Below are 20,619 nucleotides of genomic sequence, written 5' to 3' on the forward strand. Positions count from 1 at the left end.
TTGCACTGACTTATGGGAAATGTAGTCCCAGCAACTATGACGACACCAGAAGGGGCTGTAGGTATCAAACTTCCGGATTCGTTCTTAAACCTCGCTTCTCCCCAAAGTTAAGCAAGTGACTTGCCCAGCGCGGGCCTTGGATCTCTAACATGGAGGTTGGTGCAGGGAACAGCGCCGTCCTGCTGATCTGAGGGACTGTGCAGGGTGGCGGATCGAGCGCGGAGGGAGCTTTCTCGGGCTGGTTGGGAGACAGGGGTAGCTGCTGACCAGAGATGCTGTGCTGACCTAGGATGGGCCACTACCCCTAGGAGCAGGTTTGACCTGGGAGAATGTTGGAAACAAGAGGATTGCAAGGGCAAGCAGGGTTTGCTGACTGCCTGTGCCGAGATGCTGGAAGGGTGTTTCACCCAACTTTGCTGGAAACCTGCTCTGACTAGCTGACCCGTGCTCACGTGACTGTAGTCAGCGTCTCAGGACTTACAGAACTTCCCAAAGTTCCCAGTGTCCAGGGACAGAGAGTCTTGTAAGGGCGATTCTTGTGTGGGACGTTAGTTTCTTTACTTTTGGAATGAATTGTTAGATCTATGGATGCCTCGGGTTGAGTAGAAATTCCTAATGTACACCGCGTGACCTGAGTCATCACAGTACGTAGCTATATAGCCACAGAATAATCTTGGAATTGTTTTGAACCTGTGTTTGCACAATCCAAATAATTATGAATTTTACACTTAAGATTAAAATCACTAGACAGCAATACCCCAATAATCCTATTTGAGTATGTGGGGGATTTTTTCCTCCAAAAATTGGACTGCTTTTCCGATTGGATAGGCGACTGGTGTGATGACTGAAAGATCGCTAGGAGGGGCTGGAATGTCTGGAAGGGAAGCAGGAGATATCTCTGCTAATCGCCCAGCCTCTGTACCGGGTTCTCTTACCACATGATTTACTTCTGTCTGTTCACATTATCAGCAGTGTCTAGACTCTCCTAAATGTACTCTGACCTTCAATGTGACTTTCTGGGTCACTGTTGCTTCCTGAATAGTTCTAGAAAGGATTCCCCAAGTTTTTGTACGGTGTTTGAGAGACTGTAAGATAAATTTTGAAAGCTGTGGTACATTTGGGGTACATTTCTTATGATTATCACATAGGTTCCTGTTCATGCAAAATGCACCGTTCTCCTGTTGAAGGGTTAAAAGAATAGTTTAGTCTAGAGCTGTTTGAGTGGCCATGAGCTGAGAACAGAGCTTTAGTTTAATCCAAATTCCTTGCTCCAACATGCAATCAGTTTCGTGGTTTTACAGAACAAATAGTGTCTTTAACCAAGGAAAGTTTAAAGTACATTGGTGTGAGTCTGATAGAGGCATGTACTGTGAGACATGGGAGATAATCTATTCACCTCAGACACCATCTGATGAGGTTTTAGCTTTTAGACTGACGGAAGCTCTCGTGTTCTGCCTAGTCAGGGGTTCTGAGAGGTTTTTATCTTTTGTGACAAGCTGTGTGGTCCACTACACAGTGAGTCAAGGACTGACTGTCCTGAAGGGAAAACCAACCCAAGGTAAGACAGCTACCCCTGAACCTGCAAAATCCCCGGCTGTGCCCCTCAATGATCTTCCACGAGGGCCATCAGCCTCTGCACACACAGACTCCTTCCAAGAGTGCTTCGTCCACAATCAGACACAAGGTTTTTTGTTTGTTTGTTTGTTGTTTTCAGGATTTCTCCTCCACAGCCCCTCCCCCGTCTCAGGAGATCTTGCTTATACTGTCTCTCTTCAGTCCAAGCGTCAGTGAGCTGGAGCCTGGCTTATGGCTTTCAGGTCTGCTCTCAGGAAGCCTGGGCTTCAGACCACCTTGTCCTGTCTACTGGGATTTTCAATGAGTTTGCAACCATATCTAGAATAATTAGACATTTCCTAGATAATGTTGTTAATCTTTAGGAAAAATATAGCACTGTGTGAAGTCAGAGTCCTGTGCTGCCTTGTACATCAAAACACACTCCTTACAATGTACAGATGGTACAGCAATGCAGGCCTTTTTTTTCAAGGTCTGTAAAGAATTATGTGGGAATTTTTGTGGGAAGTGCGTTGAATCTGTAGATTGCTTTTGATAAGATAGACATTTTCACTGCTAATCCTACTTACCAGTGATCATGGGGAATCTTTCTATCTTATGATACATTGCAGGATACTGAGGGGAAATGCCAATGTGATTTTTTTAAAAAAAATTATTTATTGCCAGGCGGTGGAGGCAGAGGCAGGTGGATTTCTGAGTTCGAGGCCAGCCTGGTCTACAGAGTGAGTTCCAGGACAGCCAGGGCTATACAGAGAAACCCTGTCTCGAAAAAACCAAATCCAAAAAACCAAAAAAAACAAAAAACAAAAAAAAACTATTTGTTTTATGCATATGAGTACACTGCAGCTGTCTTCAGACACACCAGAAGGGGGCATAGGGTCCCATTACAGACGGTTATGAGCCACCATGTGACTGCTGGGATTTGAACTCAGGACCTCTGGAAGAGCATCCAGTGCTCTTAACCACTGAGCCATCTCTCCAGCCCATGATCTTTTATATTGTTTATTTTTTTTCTATGAGATCTGGTCATTCGGTTTTTAGGAAAAAATATGGGCATGACCTACCTGTCAGATTACCTGCTACAACATTAAATGTTGTTTTATTAGTTTTGTGTGTCTGACTTAATAACAGCTTCTTTTATTCTTTTTCAGTTATGAAACAGCTCTGTATTCCTAACCCAAATATATTATTTTTCTTTATATTCTCCCTTTTTAGTGATTTTGAAGTCATCTTAATGTGGTTACAAATGAACATCTTTAATTTGAATGAATTTTAATAACATCATAAGGGGCTGGAGAGATGGCTTAGCGGTTAAGAGCACCAGCTGCTCTTCCGAAGGTCCTGAGTTCAAATCCCAGCAACCACATGGTGGCTCACAATCATCCGTAAGATACCTACAGTGTACTTACATATAATAAATAAATAAATAAGTAAATAAGGAACTAAATAGCATCATAAAAGTAAAAGAATTAGGGAATCGCGGTACACAGTTTCTTTCTTATGTTCCTCAATTCACAGCTTAATTTATGATATTATTAAATGATGTTACTGGATGCAACATGGTCGTTTGTGAAAATATGAATGATGTTAGATTTGTGAGCACAGATAGAGAAAAGAAAGGCAGGACAGAGGCGGAGAACAACAGATGAGGCTGCTTCTTAGTACACAGAGATGGCACCAACTCTCCTGGAAACGCGGGGTGGGGTGTGAGGGAGAATCCTGGCTTGAACCTGTTAGAGACACAGGTGAGGGCTTGGATGCTGCTCTAGGAGCTCATGTATAACTCACACAGTGTTGGCAATGAGAGTACAGGATACCTCAGAAACAGCTGCCTTAGGGCAGATATCTCCAGGCCCAGAGAAGAGTTAGGTGTCCCTGTAACTGCACAATGACTCCTTCATAGGACTGTGTCCTGTGTCAGATTTGCCTGGCCAAGTCCACTGCTGCATGGAAGACAGAGAACTAAAGTTCCTGTTGCTCTTTCATGGGCCTTTGTGACAGCCTTGGGTCTGTATGGATCCCCACAGTGACTCAACTTATTGCTAAATTTTCTAATTATTATTTTGTTAGTGTAATTTATTCCATTTGTAAACAAATTCTTCATGTATTGCTCTACCCATTGGCTGCTCAAACTCAGTCCCTTGGTGCACTGTCATTCAAATCTCTCTGTGCGTGCTCAGGATGCTGACCTCAGCCAGAGGTCATCAGATCTGCATCTTCATTGTATTGTCATTGTGATAGTGCATATTGTATTGAGTAGTATCTCTCCATCACCACGGCTCTCTACTGTGAGAAATACAGGTAATGTGTTGTTCTGTGTTATAATACAAGCAGGGGATGCTAAAGTGTATTTTATTTTCAGAATTTTACTATTTATTTTGTATTGTGCTGGCTAGATTATTGTGCACTTTAAACAAACTTTACTTATGTGAGTATAGGAAATATCAATTTAGGAAACACCTCCCTGAGGTCAGGCTGTATGTCAGCCTGTATAACAGGCTATTTTCATAGTGACTGATAGAACATGGCACAGCCTGATATGTGAGGTGCTACATCTGGGCCAGGCCTGGGTTCTCTAAAGAAGCTGGCTGAGCAAGCCACGTGTAGCAAGCCTGTAAGCAGAGCCCCTTCATCATTGCTAAAGCATCGCTTACCTCCGGGTTTCTGTCCTGTTTGAGACCCTGCACTGACTTCCTTCAATAATGAACCATGCTATGGAAGTATAAGCCCAATAATCCCTTTCCCCAGAGCTAATTTTTGGTCATGGAGTTTCATGACAGGAATAGAAGCTCTATCTAAGGTAGATATGTGTTTGTATTTCGGTACTGTTCATATCTAAGAGATTGTCTGATCCTCTCTAACTGGAGTTATAGACACTTGTGAGTGGCCATGTGACATCTAGGAATGAACCCCATGTCCTTGGGAAGAGTAGTCAGTGCTCCTAATTGCTGAGCCATCTCTCCATCCCCAACACACTGTTTTCTAGTTACCCCTTTTCTCCAGTTTATTGTTCTTAAAAGTAAGATACCATAGGAGTTTCCAGGATCTTCTGTCATCCACTTACCTTAAAACAACACCAGATGAGGAGTATTTTAGGGATATTACTTACCTGTTTCAGAAGTGCTTCCAGCTCTCCTCTCACTTAGGGCCACCTTGAGATTTATATGCAGAAGCATATGATGCCTTTTTGTATTTATGTTATTATTGATGGTTATAGTTAGCTTGCAATGTATAATGTGTAAGTTAATTGTGGTTATTCCTATTCAAGTGTAGCTTCCAAATGAGTGAGACTTACACTATGATTTATTTGTTTGACTTTTGGTCAATAACTGGGGAATTATGCCTAATCTATTTTTCTAAATCTAGACTGGCTACATCCCCTGCTGTTCTCTTTAATTCCTTGCTGATTGAGTCTTTCCTGAATTGTTTCTATCCCATCAGTGTATCCTGGGGTGGGGGTCACTTCACTTGGGCATGAGCTACTGATCCATCATAACTAATGGAGACCTCATGTCCTCCTGTCTTCCCCTTCTTCTCCCAATTTCTCTACATTATCATCCTTACCTTAACTCCCAGCTCAGTCACTGAAGCCCTACCACCCTCTATTTTTCCCCATAATTGGCCAGTTTTATTTAACCAATAATTTTAAATTTGAGAGCAAGATTTACACAATAAATGCAGGTGTAATTTAGAATTTGCTTGTCTTGTGGCAGCCAGATCTTACGGTATAGATTTAGCATTTGAACACACAGAAGCACCAGATCAACACCGAACAATGTGTGATATTTCCTCTTTTTTGTTTGTTTGTTTTTCAGGAAATGCTGTCATTCAAGGATGTGGCCATTGATTTCTCTGAAGAGGAGTGGGAGTGCCTAGGTCCTGCTCAGTGGAATTTGTACAGGGATGTGATGTTGGAGAATTACAGCAACCTTGTGTCTCTGGGTGAGGATAGCTTCCATGAAGAATTCTTAATTAATTGTCAGCATGAAACATGCTCCTTTTGTACAGTACCTCATGGTAGCCTGGTTTACAGGGCTAATTTTAAAGAAATTTAAAATTATTGATATACCTTAGAACCATTTCTTCTGTTATTGGTTGTTCCCAGCTCCCCATAAAAGTCTCATTTTTATTAGAACTTAAGTGGTATACTTTCCAGAGACTTTTGGTTTTAAAGGTTGTCCTTGTAAATAAGGACATGAAATAGGGAATATGAAGCTCAGGACCCAGAATTTCTGAGTTTCTCCTAAGGATTCTGGCGTACCCATCAGAAACCATGTGAAAAAACGAATCCTCTATACTCCTTTATTGTATCTTCTCATTCCTTATATACACAGTCCTGGAAAGGACCATTTTATTTCCCAGGAGAATACCCTAACACTGTTGTTCCTTTTTCCCACACCCAGGTCTTTCTTCCTCTAAGCCATACCTGGTCACATTTCTAGAGCAAATACAAGAGTCTTCAGATGTGAAGAGAGAAGCGGCTACCACTATACACCCAGGTGTGTCAGGATGAGGGTATCACAGAACAGAGTGGGAAACTCTAAGATCTAATATAAAGTCATTGAAAAACAATAGTCAGGTATAAATCATCTGTTAAAGCTATAATTTTCTGTCATTTTCTATGAAAGGACGTTGTCTAATGTTAAGGATACTTTGAATCTCATAAGCTCTGTTTTCTTCTACCATGAGATTAACTTGTGTTCCCCATGACAGCCAGAGCTCTGTCATTTTTAAGTAGTCTTTAACTTGGATGTTTATTTTTATATAAAATATAAAAAATGCATTTAAAAATATGTACATACATTTTTAAAAATGAAGATTTGTCTCTATCCCTGGCTAACTCCAAAATGAAAGAGACAGAAACTGAAGATTCACAATACAATTTTTGGGCAGTTGATAATCAATTCTAATCTTCCAAGTTAATCTGGCTACCTCCCAGCCAAAGTTCTCAGGACACTTGCATTTTAGTATTGGCCTGGCTCTCTGGACTTTGTGTGTCTTTACATAATGTCTCTCCAGGCCCCTTCCTTACAGTGAATCCTTTCCTTCCTCTCCTCATTCCCCCCTTCTCTCTGTCTTTTCTTCCCTGGACTGGCAGATGTCCAACTCTTTTCTCTCTAGAGTCAATATATTGGCTAATCAGTTTTATTGACAAGTTAGATAATAACATGGGATCAATCTTTACACAAACTTGATAGGGGGAATTCTTTCTCCCCCCCCGCCCCCCAACCCCCAACCCCAAGACAGGGTTTCTTTGTGTAGCCTGGGTGTCCTGGAACTCACTCTGTAGATTAGGCTGGACTCAAACTCAGAAATCCTCCTGGCTCTGCCTCCCAAGTGCTGGGATTAAAGGCGTGCGCCCCCACTGCCTTGCGATAAGGGGAATTCTTAGAATATCCACTACAGTACCATGTGTGGATGGCAAGTAGATTCGAGGCAAAAATCAGTGTTTGAATAATATCAGGATAATTTTTACATAGTGCGCCAACACATCATACCTAAAGATATGCATAAACTTCTTTCTTGAACCTTTGAAATTTATCATTCATAACTTCAAAAACTAAACTCTACCCTAATATATTATATCTATATCATATACATTTAATAATTATACACATATAATATATATAATATACAAACATTGTTTGTTCTGGTGTATTTAAAGATAGACTATTTTATACTTTTGTTTTTATCTAGTCATAAAATTTCTGTTTGTGTTAGGAGTTGATTTGCATTTACATAATGGGTTTTCTTAGTTGATATTATGTTTTGCTTACATTTTGATTAATATTCCTTTGATTAATATTCTTTGCTTCCATGTTCTATGTGGTTATGTTCTTCTTTTAGTGGAAGGCTACATGATTTCCATTTATTGTGTATTTTAACTTAGGCTTCCTTGAATACAGGTTTAGAAACTTGAACGTAGCTTATTTACAAAAACAAATGTGAGTATGAGTGAATGTTTGTTTTTAAACAGAAGCATTATAAATTTACAGAAGTTTGCTCTGCTTTCATTAATTTCTCAATCCTTCCTCACCAGGAGATAAATGCTACACATGCAAAGAATGTGGAAAAGTCTTTGAGTGGACAGCAGTGTCTCAAAATAACCAGATAACTGATTTAGGAGCGAAGCCCTACAATTGTGAAGAATGTACCAAGTACTTCCATATTCCATCATTACTTTCTGAAGAGAAAAGAATTTATTCAGGAGAAAAACCTTACAAATGTGAAGTTTGTGGCAAGACCTTCTGCATTCCATTATCACTTTCCAAACACAAGATAATTCATACAGGAGAGAATCCCTACACCTGTGAAGTATGTGGCAAGGCCTTCCAACATCCATCAAGACTTTCCAGACATAAGAAAATTCATTCAGGAGAGAAACCCTACAAGTGTGAAGTCTGTGGGAAGGCCTTCCACTTTCCATCATTACTTTTGGTACACAAGAGAATTCATACAGGAGAAAAACCCTACAAGTGTGAAGTATGTGGCAAGGCCTTCCATTATCCATCAATACTCTCTAAACACAAGCGAATTCATACAGGAGAAAAACCCTACAAGTGTGAAGAATGTGGCAAGGCCTTCCACATTTCATCATTTCTTTCTAAACACAAAATAATTCATAGAGGAGAAAAACCCTACAAGTGTGATGTATGTGGCAAGGCCTTCCATTATCCATCAAGACTTTCCAACCATAAGAAGATTCATTCAGGAGAGAAACCATACAAGTGTGAAGTGTGTGGCAAGGCCTTCCGCATTTTGTCACTACTTTCTAAGCACAAGATAATTCATACAGAAGAGAATCCTTACAAGTGTGAAGTATGTGGCAAGGCTTTTGATTATCCTTCAAGACTTTCTACCCATGTGAAAATGCATACAGGAGAGAAACCATACAAGTGTGAAGTTTGTGAAAAGGCCTTCCGTTCTATGTCATCACTTTCTAAACACAGGAGAATTCATACAGGAGATAATTACTATAACAGTGAATTATGTGGTAGTGCCTTCATTTATCCTTCAAGACATTCTAAGCATAAGAAAATTTGCACAGGAGAGAAGCCCTACAAGTGTGAAGTATGTGGCAAGGCCTTCCATGTTTCATCACTACTTTTTAAACACAGGGCGATTCATACAGGAGAAAAACTATATAAGTGTGAAATATGTGGAAAGGCCTTCTATTATCCGTCAAGACTTTCCAACCATAAGAAAATTCATACAGGAGAGAAACCATACCAGTGTGAAGAATGTGGGAAGTCCTTCTGTTTTCCATCATCACTATCTAAACATAAGAGAATTCATACAGGAGAGAAGCCATACAAGTGTAAAGAATGTGGGAAGGCCTTCCGCTCTCTGTCATCACTTTCGAAACACAAGAGAATTCATACAGGAGAGAAACCCTACAAGTGTGAAGTATGTGGCAAGGCCTTCCATTATCCATCTTTACTTTCTAAACACAGGATAATTCATGCAGAAGAAAAACCCTACAAGTGTGAAATATGTGGCCAGGCCTTCCATGTTCCATCAAAACTTTCTCATCACAAGATAATTCACACAGGAGAAAAACCCTACAAATGTGAAGTATGTGGCAAGGCCTTCAGCATTCCATTATTACTTTCTAAACACAAGATAATTCATACAGGAGAGAATCACTATAACAGTGAAGTACGTAACAAGGCTTTCGTTTATCCTTCAAGACTTTCTAAGCATAAGAAAAGTCATACAAGAGAGAAACCATACAAATGTGATGTCTGTGGAAAGGCCTTCCGTTTTCCATCACTACTATTAATACACAAGGGAATGCATACTGGAGAAAAACCCTACAAGTGTGAAGATTGTGGGAAGGCCTTCCATTATCCATCACTACTTTCTAAGCACAAGAGAATTCATACAGGAGAAAAACCATACCAGTGTGAAGTATGTGGCAAGGATTTCCATATTTCATCATCACTGTCTAAACACAGGATAATTCATACAGGAGAGAAGCCATACAAGTGTGAAGTGTGTGGGAATGCCTTCCGCTTTTCATCCTCACTATCTAAACACAAGAGAAATCATACAGGAAAGAAACCCTATAAGTGTGAAGAATGTGGCAAGGCCTTCCATTTTCCATCATTACTTTCTAAACACAAGATAAGTCACACTGGAGAGAAGCCCTACAATTGTGACTTATGTGGCAAGGCCTTCCATTATTCATCATTACTTTCTAAACACAAGATGATTCATACAGGAGAAAAACCCCACAAGTGTGATATATGTGGTAAGGCCTTCCATTATCCTTCAAAACTTTCCAGCCATAAGAAAATTCATACCGGAGAGAAACCATACAAGTGTGAAGTATGTGGAAATGTCTTCTGTTTTGCATCATCACTTTCTAAACACAAAAGAATTCACACAGGAGAAAACCCATACAAGTGTGACGTCTGTGGGAAGGCCTTCTATTATCCATCATTACTTTCTAAACACAAGGTAATTCATACAGGAGAAAAACCCTACAAGTGTGACTTATGTGGCAAGGCCTTCCATTATCCATCATTACTTTCTAAACACAAGGTAATTCATACAGGGAAAAAACCCTACAAGTGTGAAGTATGTGACAAGGCCTTCCATTATCCATCACGACTTTCCAAGCATAAGAAAATTCATGGGGTTGGAGACATGGCTCAGCAGTTGAGGGAGCTGTCTGCACTTTCAGAGGTTCTGAGTTCAATTCCCAGCAACCACATGGTGGCTCACAACCATGTATGATGGAATGTTTCCCTCTTCTGGTCTGCAGGTAGAACACATATACATAAAATAAATAAGTTATTATACAAAAATTGATGCTATATTTCCTGGTGCCATTAAAAAAAATTATGTAGGAGAGAAACCCTACATAAATGTAGAGCCTGTGGCAAGGCTTCCAATGTCCAGCACTATTTTCTAACCACAAGAGAAGTCAGACAGGAGAGAAACCCCGCATGTATTAAATATGTAGCCTGGCCTTCTATTGTCCATGATTACTTTCTGAACACAAGAGAATTCACACAGGTGAGAAACCCTGCAATTGTTAAGTGCAAGTCAACTCTTAGAATTTGCCAGATTCTTTCTACTCGTTTCAAATCGTACATGTGTGAAGAATGTAGAGAAGCCTTCTCTACAAATATACACCAATGTTTACACAATTAATTCACAATGGGCTTTCATTTACAAATGCAAAGAATATGTCTTAATACTCAACAAAAACATTAGGGATCATCAAGGAATCCATTCCAGAGAGAAACCATGCGAATCTAAAGAATGTGGCAAATACTCTAGAAGTTCCATAGCATGCTCTGAACACATATAACTCCTACTGGAGAGCAACATTACAGTTGTGGAGAATGTGGCAACAAACTATTACCAATCTTCTGGACTTAAGCAACATTCAAGAATTCATCTGTGAGAGAAACCACACAAATGTGAAGAATGTTCTAAGGTCTTTTATACTTACTAAAGAACTTGTGAACCACCTCATAATTCATATGAGACTGAAATGCCACATGTGAAGAATGTTTCGAACCCTTTAATAAACCTTATGTATTTCTCAACACAAGATTGTTCAAACGAGTAAAATAATACAAATGTTAAAATATTCATAATATGTTAACACATCTTCAAACCCTAAAAGTTTTCAAAAGCTTCCTGCTGAATAGAATCCATATAAGATTGAGCAATGTGGTAAGTAAAGCTTTTAGAATCATTACACAATAATGTCAAAAGTCAGCTGTCAGATTGTGTGTTTGTTCTCTGGATTTAGGGCTGATCCATCTTTGCTGTCTTTTGTGTCTTCTGTTTTAGAATCAGAACACTTGTTCTATACCAACAAGTAGTAAAAGTAGTCACTTGTTATGTTGTAGGAGATCACAGTTAAGAGATTGCCTTGAGTCTCACAAGACACATGGACTGTGGTCTTTCATAGTGTTGTAATTGTTAAATACTTTGTGGACCTTTCAAGTTGTAGCCTATTTTACTTATGAGGTGAGGGTACGGTTGGGGAAAAGGAATTAAACGTTAATATTAAAGCTTTGTGGCTAGTATAATGACTTTGGGAACAAACTTCATTGCCAACAAGACCCATACCCATGTTAGTATTCCCAGTACCCACGAAATTCAAAGAGGTTATCACCTCTAGCATTGTCCTCTGATCTCCATGCATGGGCTGCCACATGTAGGTACATACATGTGCCCAGACAAAATAAACCTAAATTACATTTTCAATTGTATTTTTATACAGACTGGGGTCAAGAAGTAATGCTTGTATCAACTTCACGAGTTCTAGCATCATGTGAGAAGCAAGCCTCTTGATTGTTGATTTGCAGGACTTGATTGGTTTAAATGAAATCAGAAGAGCTGGTGATTATGGTTAGAAGCATGTGCTGGAAATGCTGCAGTATAAGAAAATACTCTGATAACAACTATTCATCAATCTGTTTTCTGAGTGTGGATGGAACATGATGAGCTTCTTTGGTTGGTTGGTTTGTTTGTTTTTGTTGTTGTTGTTGTTTTTGGTTGGTTGGTTGGTTGGGTTTTTTTTTTGTTGTTTTTTTTTTTGGGGGGGGGGAGGTTTCCAGACAGGGTTTCTCTGTGTAGCCCCAGTTGTCCTGGAACTCATTATGTAGACCTGGCTGGCCTCGAACTCAGAAATCCACCTGCCTCTGCCTCCCAAGTGCTGGGATTAAAGGCATGCACCACCACCGCCCAGCTTATGATGAGCTTCTTTAAGTTCCTGGTGTCATAACTTTCCCATGTATTGTGGTGGGAGTAAGAATTGCCCTAAGTGTTCTAGACTAGATCTAGACTAGACTAGATTTGAGTGCTTAGTCACCAGGCTGTAGCTCTTCTTTAAAAGGATTAAGAAGTGTGGCATCATTGCTGTAAGTGTGTCATTGGAGGTTGTATTTAAGGTTTCAAAAGTTTCTCCCTTTCGTGCTGACTGTGGATCAGAATGTAACATCCTCAGCTACTTCCTGAGAATCATATCTGTCTCCATTCCACCATGTTCCCCAGCATGCTCCCTACAATAGTGATACTGTACAAAACTTCCAAAACTGTAAACAAGCCCCAATAAATGCTTTCTTTATAAGAGTCATCCTGGTTTGGTTTGTCTTCATTGGAATAGAACCGTGAGTAACATACCATGGTAGACCGTGATCTTGAACTATGGTGCAAATTAAACCCGTTGGTTTGCTCTTGTGTGTGTATTTTATCTTGGCTCTGAGAACCCTTACTAAATCATTTTACCAAATGCCCCCTTTGAAGTTTTTGAAATGTTTTATGTTTGCTAGGGAAATTATTCTGCAGTAGTTGCATGGTGTTCGTTGGTTTGTTGAGATTTTGGATTTTTAAAATATATTTCTTCTCTCATCCCAACCACAGCTACTCATCCTACTTCCCCTAACCTCCCATCTCCCTGAGACCCATCTGTCCCCCAGTATCCTCTCAGAAAAGAGCAGGCCTTTCAGGACATCAGCTTAATACTTCTTTAAGGTTCAGGCACACCCCCTCAAATCCAGTGGTACCAAGAGCTGGAAAGAGATGAGAGACACCCCCACTCAGACTGTCAGGAGTCACACAAACACAAAGCCAACAACCATAAGGGTCTACCATAGATCCATGCTGGTTCCACAATTCCCACTTTAGTCTGTGAGCCACCATGGATCCTGCTTAAGTCATTCTTCAGCCTCTTGCAATGTCCTTAAGCTCTCTGGTTCCCAGAATTCCTTATGCTGCCCTTTGACAGGATTCCCCAATCATCAAGAACAAGACCTGATGGAGCCTTCCAACCATGGCTCTCTGACTATATTGTTCGACCATGGGTTGGTGTCTTCATTACCCACCGTCATTCAGAGGTAGCCACTCTAATCACTAGGTGACTATTAGTATAGCTGTGCTGGTTCAAATAGGAATGGCCCCTGTAGACTCATGTATTCAAATGTGTGGCCCGTAAGGAGTGGCACTATTAGGAAGTGTGGCCTTTTAGAGTAGGTGTGGCTTTCTTGCAGAATGTTTGACATTGGGTGGGGGCATCTGAGCTATACTCAAGCTATGTCTAGTAGTGAAAACAGACTGTCGTTTTAAAAACAATTTCAGCAGTTCAATTTTATGAATGAATACTTAGGAGCTAGATACTTTGGTGACAGCATGCTAGTTCAGGCAGGCAGAGAATGGACCCAACTGACCTTCCTACTCCACTGATGTCCCAGATGGACAAAGCTCTTTCTCTTCTTCTCCATGCTGTCTTAAATACACTTTTCTCTTCAACATTCTTCCCTTCTGTTAACTCTCTGTCAGCTGGTTGCTTGCTCTGCCTCTTTACCTAGGGTTGAACTTATTTGGCTCTTGGGTTAAAAGTGTGTGCTAGGGCTGAGTCACACTACGACAAATTTTTTCCAGTTCATTATCTTGGAGTTCAAAATGAGATCAAATATCCTTCAACTTTCTCACTTTTTCTTTGAATAAAAGACTCTTCTGCTAGCATCAATAAACATCATACTATATGGTAAGAATTACATCCACACTGTCTCGTCCATTTTTATTTGGTAACCTTGGAGAAAGTATTATACTATCTATTCTATCCTCTTGAATCCAAAGTTCTGTACTGTTGCATATAGTTGTATACTCTATTCACATTTACTCAGGGAATTGACAGTGCTATCCACCACCCCCAACCTGACTTCCCTTAAATCCTTGGACCAAAGACACACACACACACACACACACACACACACACACACACACACACAGTTTTTTCCTTTTCAATTTGCCTTATGACATACTCTACTTAAATAACTTTCTATCATAACTTTCATTTATCAGCCTAAAACCATATTTTTAGATCATAAAGCATTTTCTTAAATTCTAAACAAGTTAATCTTAACTGTGAGACTACAACTACCTAGTCTTCTACCATATCAGAGACCTGAGAAGGAAAAATATTTCCTAAATAAACAGCAAGTGCAAACAGAGCAGCTTCCAAAACTATTGAACATTTAGGAACTGCTGGTCACCCAAGATTCCTCTACAAAGTTGGGACATTTATATCTTCAATCTATTGCCCACAAAATGTGACAGATTTTTCTGTGAAGCAACAAATAGGAATGATTTCTCTACCTAGTCATGGCAGAGTTTGGCAGTTGGCTTTCTTTATGTCCTGCTTGCCCACAGTTTGCCCAGCAGATGGTCAGCAATTGGGGCAAGGGCAGTTTCTTGCCCAGGGACAGTTTGCCACATTTCTGAAAATTCCATAAGGGGCTTCTTCAATGTTCATCTTCTTTGAAGTAGTATGGGGGTGCTGCCTTACTACTAAGCTAACATTTCTTATTTTCAAAAATTAACGAAGCATTTTAAATGCCACATTCAGCAGATTTCTGATGTTCCTGAAGACCATCTAGCATTCTCAGTGTCAGGAGCACGTGACTTTGGTGAAGGTGGCCTTCAGATTTTGCATGATCTGTGATATGTGAGCTCTACGAGGAAAGTTCCCAATAAGATTTCATCTCAGGATTGCTTCCTGCAGTTATAAGCCTCCCCTCTTGTTATTAAATTAATATAGTAATCCCTGATCATTAGCCCACCCTACTGAGCAGATTTTCTACAGATCAACAAAAAGGTGAACTTTCACAAGTTAATCCTGTTGAATTAATTTCATAGAATTTCTGATTTGAATCAAATAATCATAGGAAGAACGTTTTATTTATTTATTTATTTGGTTTTTTTGGGACAGGGTTTCTCTGTATAGGCCTGGCACTCACTGTATAGACAAGGCAGGCCTTGAAAATTTTAAGAGATGGTTTTAGTTCTTTTGTTGGAAAGATGTAATAAAGTTAGACTAAAGAAGAGAATGTACCCACACCTCATAACAGTAAGTAAATGTTGCATAATTAGGAGTAAAATGAGCTTTTGAGGTTGCACTAAAAAGAGAAATTGGCTTGGGGAAATTTTTGTTCCAGGAAAGCCGTTCAAGTCCAAGAATAAAGGCCCAGGCATGCTCTCTCATCAGGCGAGGCCGTGCCAAACTGCTGCTTTGAACTTATAATGAGCCTGTAGGATTAACCACTGCTTTGAGCTTGTGTTTGATATTGCTCTGTCACTTCTATTTCATGTAACATTTAGTCTATAGGGTAATTTTCTAATGAATTTTTGTCTAAAAAGGTATAAAAAGGCCAAAGAAAGGAAAAAGTTAGTAGCTTGGGGGAAGGGGATACTCTGCCTCATATGTCCATTTAAATGTTGTGAAGTAGCCACTTTCTGTTTCATCCAGTGTGTATGTTTTCTGTGGGAGTGACTGTCTTTTCTCTGATTCACAAGGAAAGTCCCCTTGTACCAATGAGTCTGAGGCTCTTTCCCACATTTTCTTCTATCAAATTTAGTGTGTCTGGTTTTATGTTGAGGTCCTTGGTCCACTTGGACTTGAAGTTTGTGCAAGGTCATAAATATGGATCTATTTGCATTTTTAGACATGCAGACCACCAGTTATACCAGCACCATTTATTGAAGATTCTCTCTTTTTTATTGTATTGTTTTGACTTCTTTGTCAAAAATAAAATCTCTATATGTGTGTGGGTTTATTTCTGAGTTTTCGATTCTATTGCATTCATTGGCCTGTCAGTCTGTGTACAAAACCATGCACTTTGGGGGGCAGGGTGTTTCAAGACAGGGTTTCTCTGTGTAGCCCTGGTTGTCCTGGAACTCACTCTGTAGACCAGGCTGGCCTTGAACTCAGAAATCAACCTGCCTCTGCCTCTCAAATGCTGGGATTAAAGGTGTGCACCACCACCACCTGGCAACCATGCACTTTTTTTTTTTTTTTTGATTTGGTTTTTTCGAGACAGGGTTTCTCTGTGTAGCCCTAGCTGCCCTGGAGCTCACTCTGTAGACCAGGCTTGCCTCGAACTCAGAAATCCACCTGGCTCTGCCTCCCAGAATGCTGGGATTAGAGGCGTGTGCCACCACCACCCGGCTAACCAGGCACTTTTTAATCACAACTTTTCTGTAGTTCAGCTTGAGGTCAGGGATGGTGATTCCTTCTGAAGTTATTTTATTGCAAGGGATTGTTTTGGCTATTCTTGGTTTTTGTTTTTCCATATGAAATTGAAAACTGCTCCTTTCAGGTCTACAAAAATGTGTTGGAATTTTGATGGGGATTGCCTTAAATCTGTAGATTGCTTTTGGTAAAATGTCCATTTTCACCTTGTTAATCCTTGTTATCCATGAACATGGGAGATCTTTATGTCTTCTGATATCTTCAGTTTATTTGTTCAGGGACTTGAAATTCTTGTCATACAGAATTTTCACTTGTTTGATTATATTTACATCAAGATATTTTATATTATTTGTAGGTATTGTGAAGGATGTTATTTCCCTAATTTCTTTCTCAGACCATTTGTCGTTTGTATAAAGGAAGGCAGACACCAAACCCAGACACTATTGCTGATGCCAAGAAGTGCTTGCTGACAGGAACCTGGTGTAGTGATTCACCAAGAGACTGCCAGAGCCTGACCAATACAGATGCTCTTATCCAACCATTGGACTGAGCACGGGGACTCCAAAGGAAGAGTTAAGGGAAGGACTGAAGGAGCTGAAGGGGACTGCAACCCCACAGGAAGAACAACATTCAACTAACCGGATCCCCCCAGAGCTCCCAGGGACTAAACCACCAACCAAAGAGTACACATGGAGGGACCCCATGACTCAAGCTGCAGATGTTGCAGAAGATTGCCTTATCTGGCATCAATGGGAGAGTAGGCCCTTGGTCCTGTGGAGGCTTGATGCCCCCGCATAGGGAGGGATGCTAAGGCAGGGAGGTGGGAGTGGGTAGGTGAGGGAGCACCCTCAGAGAAGCAGGGGAAGGCATGGAATATGGGGCTTGCAGAGGGGAAACTGGGAAGTGGGATAACATTGAAATGTGAACAAATAAAATAACCAATACCATATCAACAGGCAAAGGGTGGATAATTTCACAGATAAAGGCTGCTGTGGTCAGATGTTGATGATATGTGTTCACTGCCATTCCTTGGCAAAGGTAACTTAATATAAAATCACATTTTTTGCTCTCAAAATAAAGTTTTTACATCCTTCAATAAAGATATTGATGTGTTAAAAAATGCTATAAATATATTTTAAAGAAATGTTTTAAGAGCCTAATAAAACGTTTGTTCCTTGCTTCAAGCAGCAATCAAATTAATTATTATTAATGGTTGATCTATTACATGGCAAGCCTTTTTAGGCAAAATTAATAATTGTTATTCAAAAAATAAGTTGTTGCAATTTGCTTTATATTTCTATACATACAGCCCATGAAGATTATAGCAACTATGGGAATACAGTTTATATAATTAGATCACGTTTATCCTTTTGAGTTTTCCCCTGCTTCAGCACAGATACCTGGCTTGGGTGCTATAATGGCTATTTTTAAGTTGTTAAAAATCAACAATTATTAAGTTTTTAATTATAATAAATATATCTCATGCTTTACAATTGCTTAAAATTGTTCCATTTTTAATACTGGTAATTCTTAATTTTTACTACTCTTTATACAAATATAATTCAAACTTAAAAGATATGTTCTTTAAATGACTGTCCTCTGGATATCTGAGAGCTAATCCAAAGGCTGGAGAGACAGTCATGGATGCTGGGAGCCGAACTCTTGTATTTTATAGTTGTAATCCTGGAGAGATGGCTCAGCCATTAAAGGCTCGGCCCTCATTCATGGAGCATGGGAGTTCTTATCCCAGCGACCACATGGTGGCTCACAATCACCTGTGATGAGATCTGACGCCTTCTTCTGGTGTGTCTGAAGACAGCTATAATATACTTATATATATAATTAATCTTTAAAAAGGTGCCTGGGCAAGACCCCTTAAGGCAAGGCACATAAAGTTTGTATCCCAGACAGGCTGTCCTGGAACTCACTCTGTAGACCAGGCTGACCTCGAACTCAGAAATCTGCCTGCCTCTGCCTCCCAAGTGCTGGGATTAAAGGCATGTGCTACCACCACCCGGCTCTTCATTGAATCTTTGTGTAGTTTGTATATCAGGGTTACTGTAGCTTCATAAAATTAATTTTGAAAGGTTTCCTCTACTTCTATTGTTGTGGAATAATTAAGGATTATTGGCCTTAGCTGTTCTTTGAAAGTCTATTTTCATTCAGGAGAGAGTTGTTTAGTTTACTTTTAGACTATGGCGTTGCTGTTGTTCTTGAAATTCAGGTCTAATCCATGGTGGTCTGAACAGAATCAGTAGGCTATTTCAATATTTTTATGCCAAGTAAGAGTTGCTTTTTATGTACTCAGTTTGGTAGAAAGTTCCATGAGAGCTGAAAGAAGGTATATTCTTTTGTTTTGGGGTGAAAGGTTCTGTAGGTATACTCCAGGTCCATTTGGTCTAATATTTGTCAGGGATGGCAATTTTTGTTTAGCTTTTGGCTGGATAACCTGACAACTGAACTCTCTCCAAGAGGTTAGGGCCAATGTGGTATTAAGCTTGGTAATGTTTCTTTCTCTTACAGACATGGGCATTCTTGTATTTGTTATGTAGATGTTAAGAACTGAAACATCATCTTTATGGATTTTTCCTTTGAGTTTGAACTGTTCCTCCATGTTTGTTTTGCTTGGTTTTTTTTCCAGAGCCTCCCAGCCTAGAGAGGGCAGCAGTGGAGTCACAGAGTAGGATTCTGGAGATGGCTCTAAAGCCTGAGGGTCTCGGGGATTTCTAGCTCTCTAACTGTACTGAAATGCTGATAACTTCTAAAAAGTCTTTAAGACTTTCTTGCTCTTTCTGAGGGTGAAAGACTGCTGGTTTAGGTGATTGACACCTGTAGCTTAACAGCTGAGGATTAAGCAATGTGGCCTTTGTTCTATCTCAGCAGGAACTGCTGGGCTCTAACTTTCAGCCTGCTAGTTGGAAGTCACAGGAAGAAAAAGGGACACTTAGAAAAGTTATTGTAGCATTTATTACTAAGTTGTAAAAAGTTTCTTATGAAAGCTATTTAAGGAGAAAAGCAGAAAGATCCTAAGTGGAGAAAGGGAAAACTTCTAAGTGGGGAAAGACAAAAAAAAAAAATCTCTCATCTTTGTCTTCAGTACTTATACATCTTTCAGAATACATGATTGCATGTTACAAAGTTCATCACAAGTTCACACAAAAAATTAAATCATAAATTGAATCATAAGTTTACAACAGAGAATGTTTACATGCACATCCATTAGGAATAATTATTTAGCTAGACATCCATCATCTGTCTCAGCTCCACAGGATCACTGATAGTTTAAAACCATAACTAAGTTATTAGTGAAGCTTTGTATAGATAAACCCAGTCAATATTTTATCTTCTGTCCTAGCACCTATAATAAATCATTAGTTCCCTTTTTATGACTTTGGTTAATTTTTTTTACAATCTCTTGGAATGTGTTCTGAGTAGGAGAATGTCTAGTTGCCATCTAAGAGCAATTAACTGGTGACACTAGGGAGACTGGCAGAGTTCTCACTGCAGCTTTGACTATCAGAAAAGGACCCAATAGCAGTACTGTTATAAAAGAGCTTAATAATCACTGATATAATTTTTAGGAATTCTTACAGGATCATCATTAAGACTTAAGTCATCTATTTGTCTATATAGCACTACTACAAGATAGTACATCTTTGTGGATCTGTGGGGATCTGATCTAAAGGTGTGTTCTACTACTTAGTGATTGTTATATATATTTAATAATAACAGGAAAAGCATATTAATAGCAGGAATCATTCCTAAAATGAGTCCCTTACAGCCTTGCTTAATAAGGGTGCACCTGTCACAGATTATATAATAAACTGAAGCAGACCATTTTAGGATGGTCACTTGCTAGTATTTAACTTGTCCCATTATGGCTCCTGACAGGTTTTAATTAATTTTGGTTTGAATTCTATTTTGTTACATGTTAGAATAGCTACACCAACTTACATCTGAGGTCCATTTGCTTGGAAAATAATTTTATAGAACATTACTCTGAGGTGATAGCTACCTCTGATGTTGAGTATGTTTCTTATAGGTAGCAG

The 20,619-nt window shown here is 39.6% G+C and overlaps 1 protein-coding gene across 3 annotated transcripts in view; it reads left to right on the forward strand.

Moving 5' to 3' along the window:
• The window catches only part of LOC127666483 (zinc finger protein 728-like), a 34,649-nt gene extending 21,973 nt beyond the window's left edge, over window positions 1-12,676 (forward strand). The window contains exons 1-5 of one of the 3 annotated variants that reach the window (XR_007973665.1): window positions 63-155; window positions 5,388-5,514; window positions 5,976-6,071; window positions 7,613-11,265; window positions 11,822-12,676. Coding sequence is in view for 2 of the 3 variants with exons in the window: in XM_052159297.1 (XP_052015257.1) it covers window positions 150-155; window positions 5,388-5,514; window positions 5,976-6,071; window positions 7,613-10,314 (2,931 nt within the window). In the remaining variant the exon portion in view is untranslated. Of the gene's footprint in view, window positions 1-62; window positions 156-5,387; window positions 5,515-5,975; window positions 6,072-7,612 lie in introns of those variants that run through there. The other 2 variants (XM_052159297.1, XM_052159299.1) reach the window with 2 other exon arrangements.
• The last annotated feature ends 7,943 nt before the right edge of the window (window positions 12,677-20,619 follow it).

This window comes from Apodemus sylvaticus, chromosome 16 (assembly GCF_947179515.1).
Source record: "Apodemus sylvaticus chromosome 16, mApoSyl1.1, whole genome shotgun sequence".
In the NCBI taxonomy this organism is placed as follows: Eukaryota; Metazoa; Chordata; class Mammalia; order Rodentia; family Muridae; genus Apodemus; species Apodemus sylvaticus.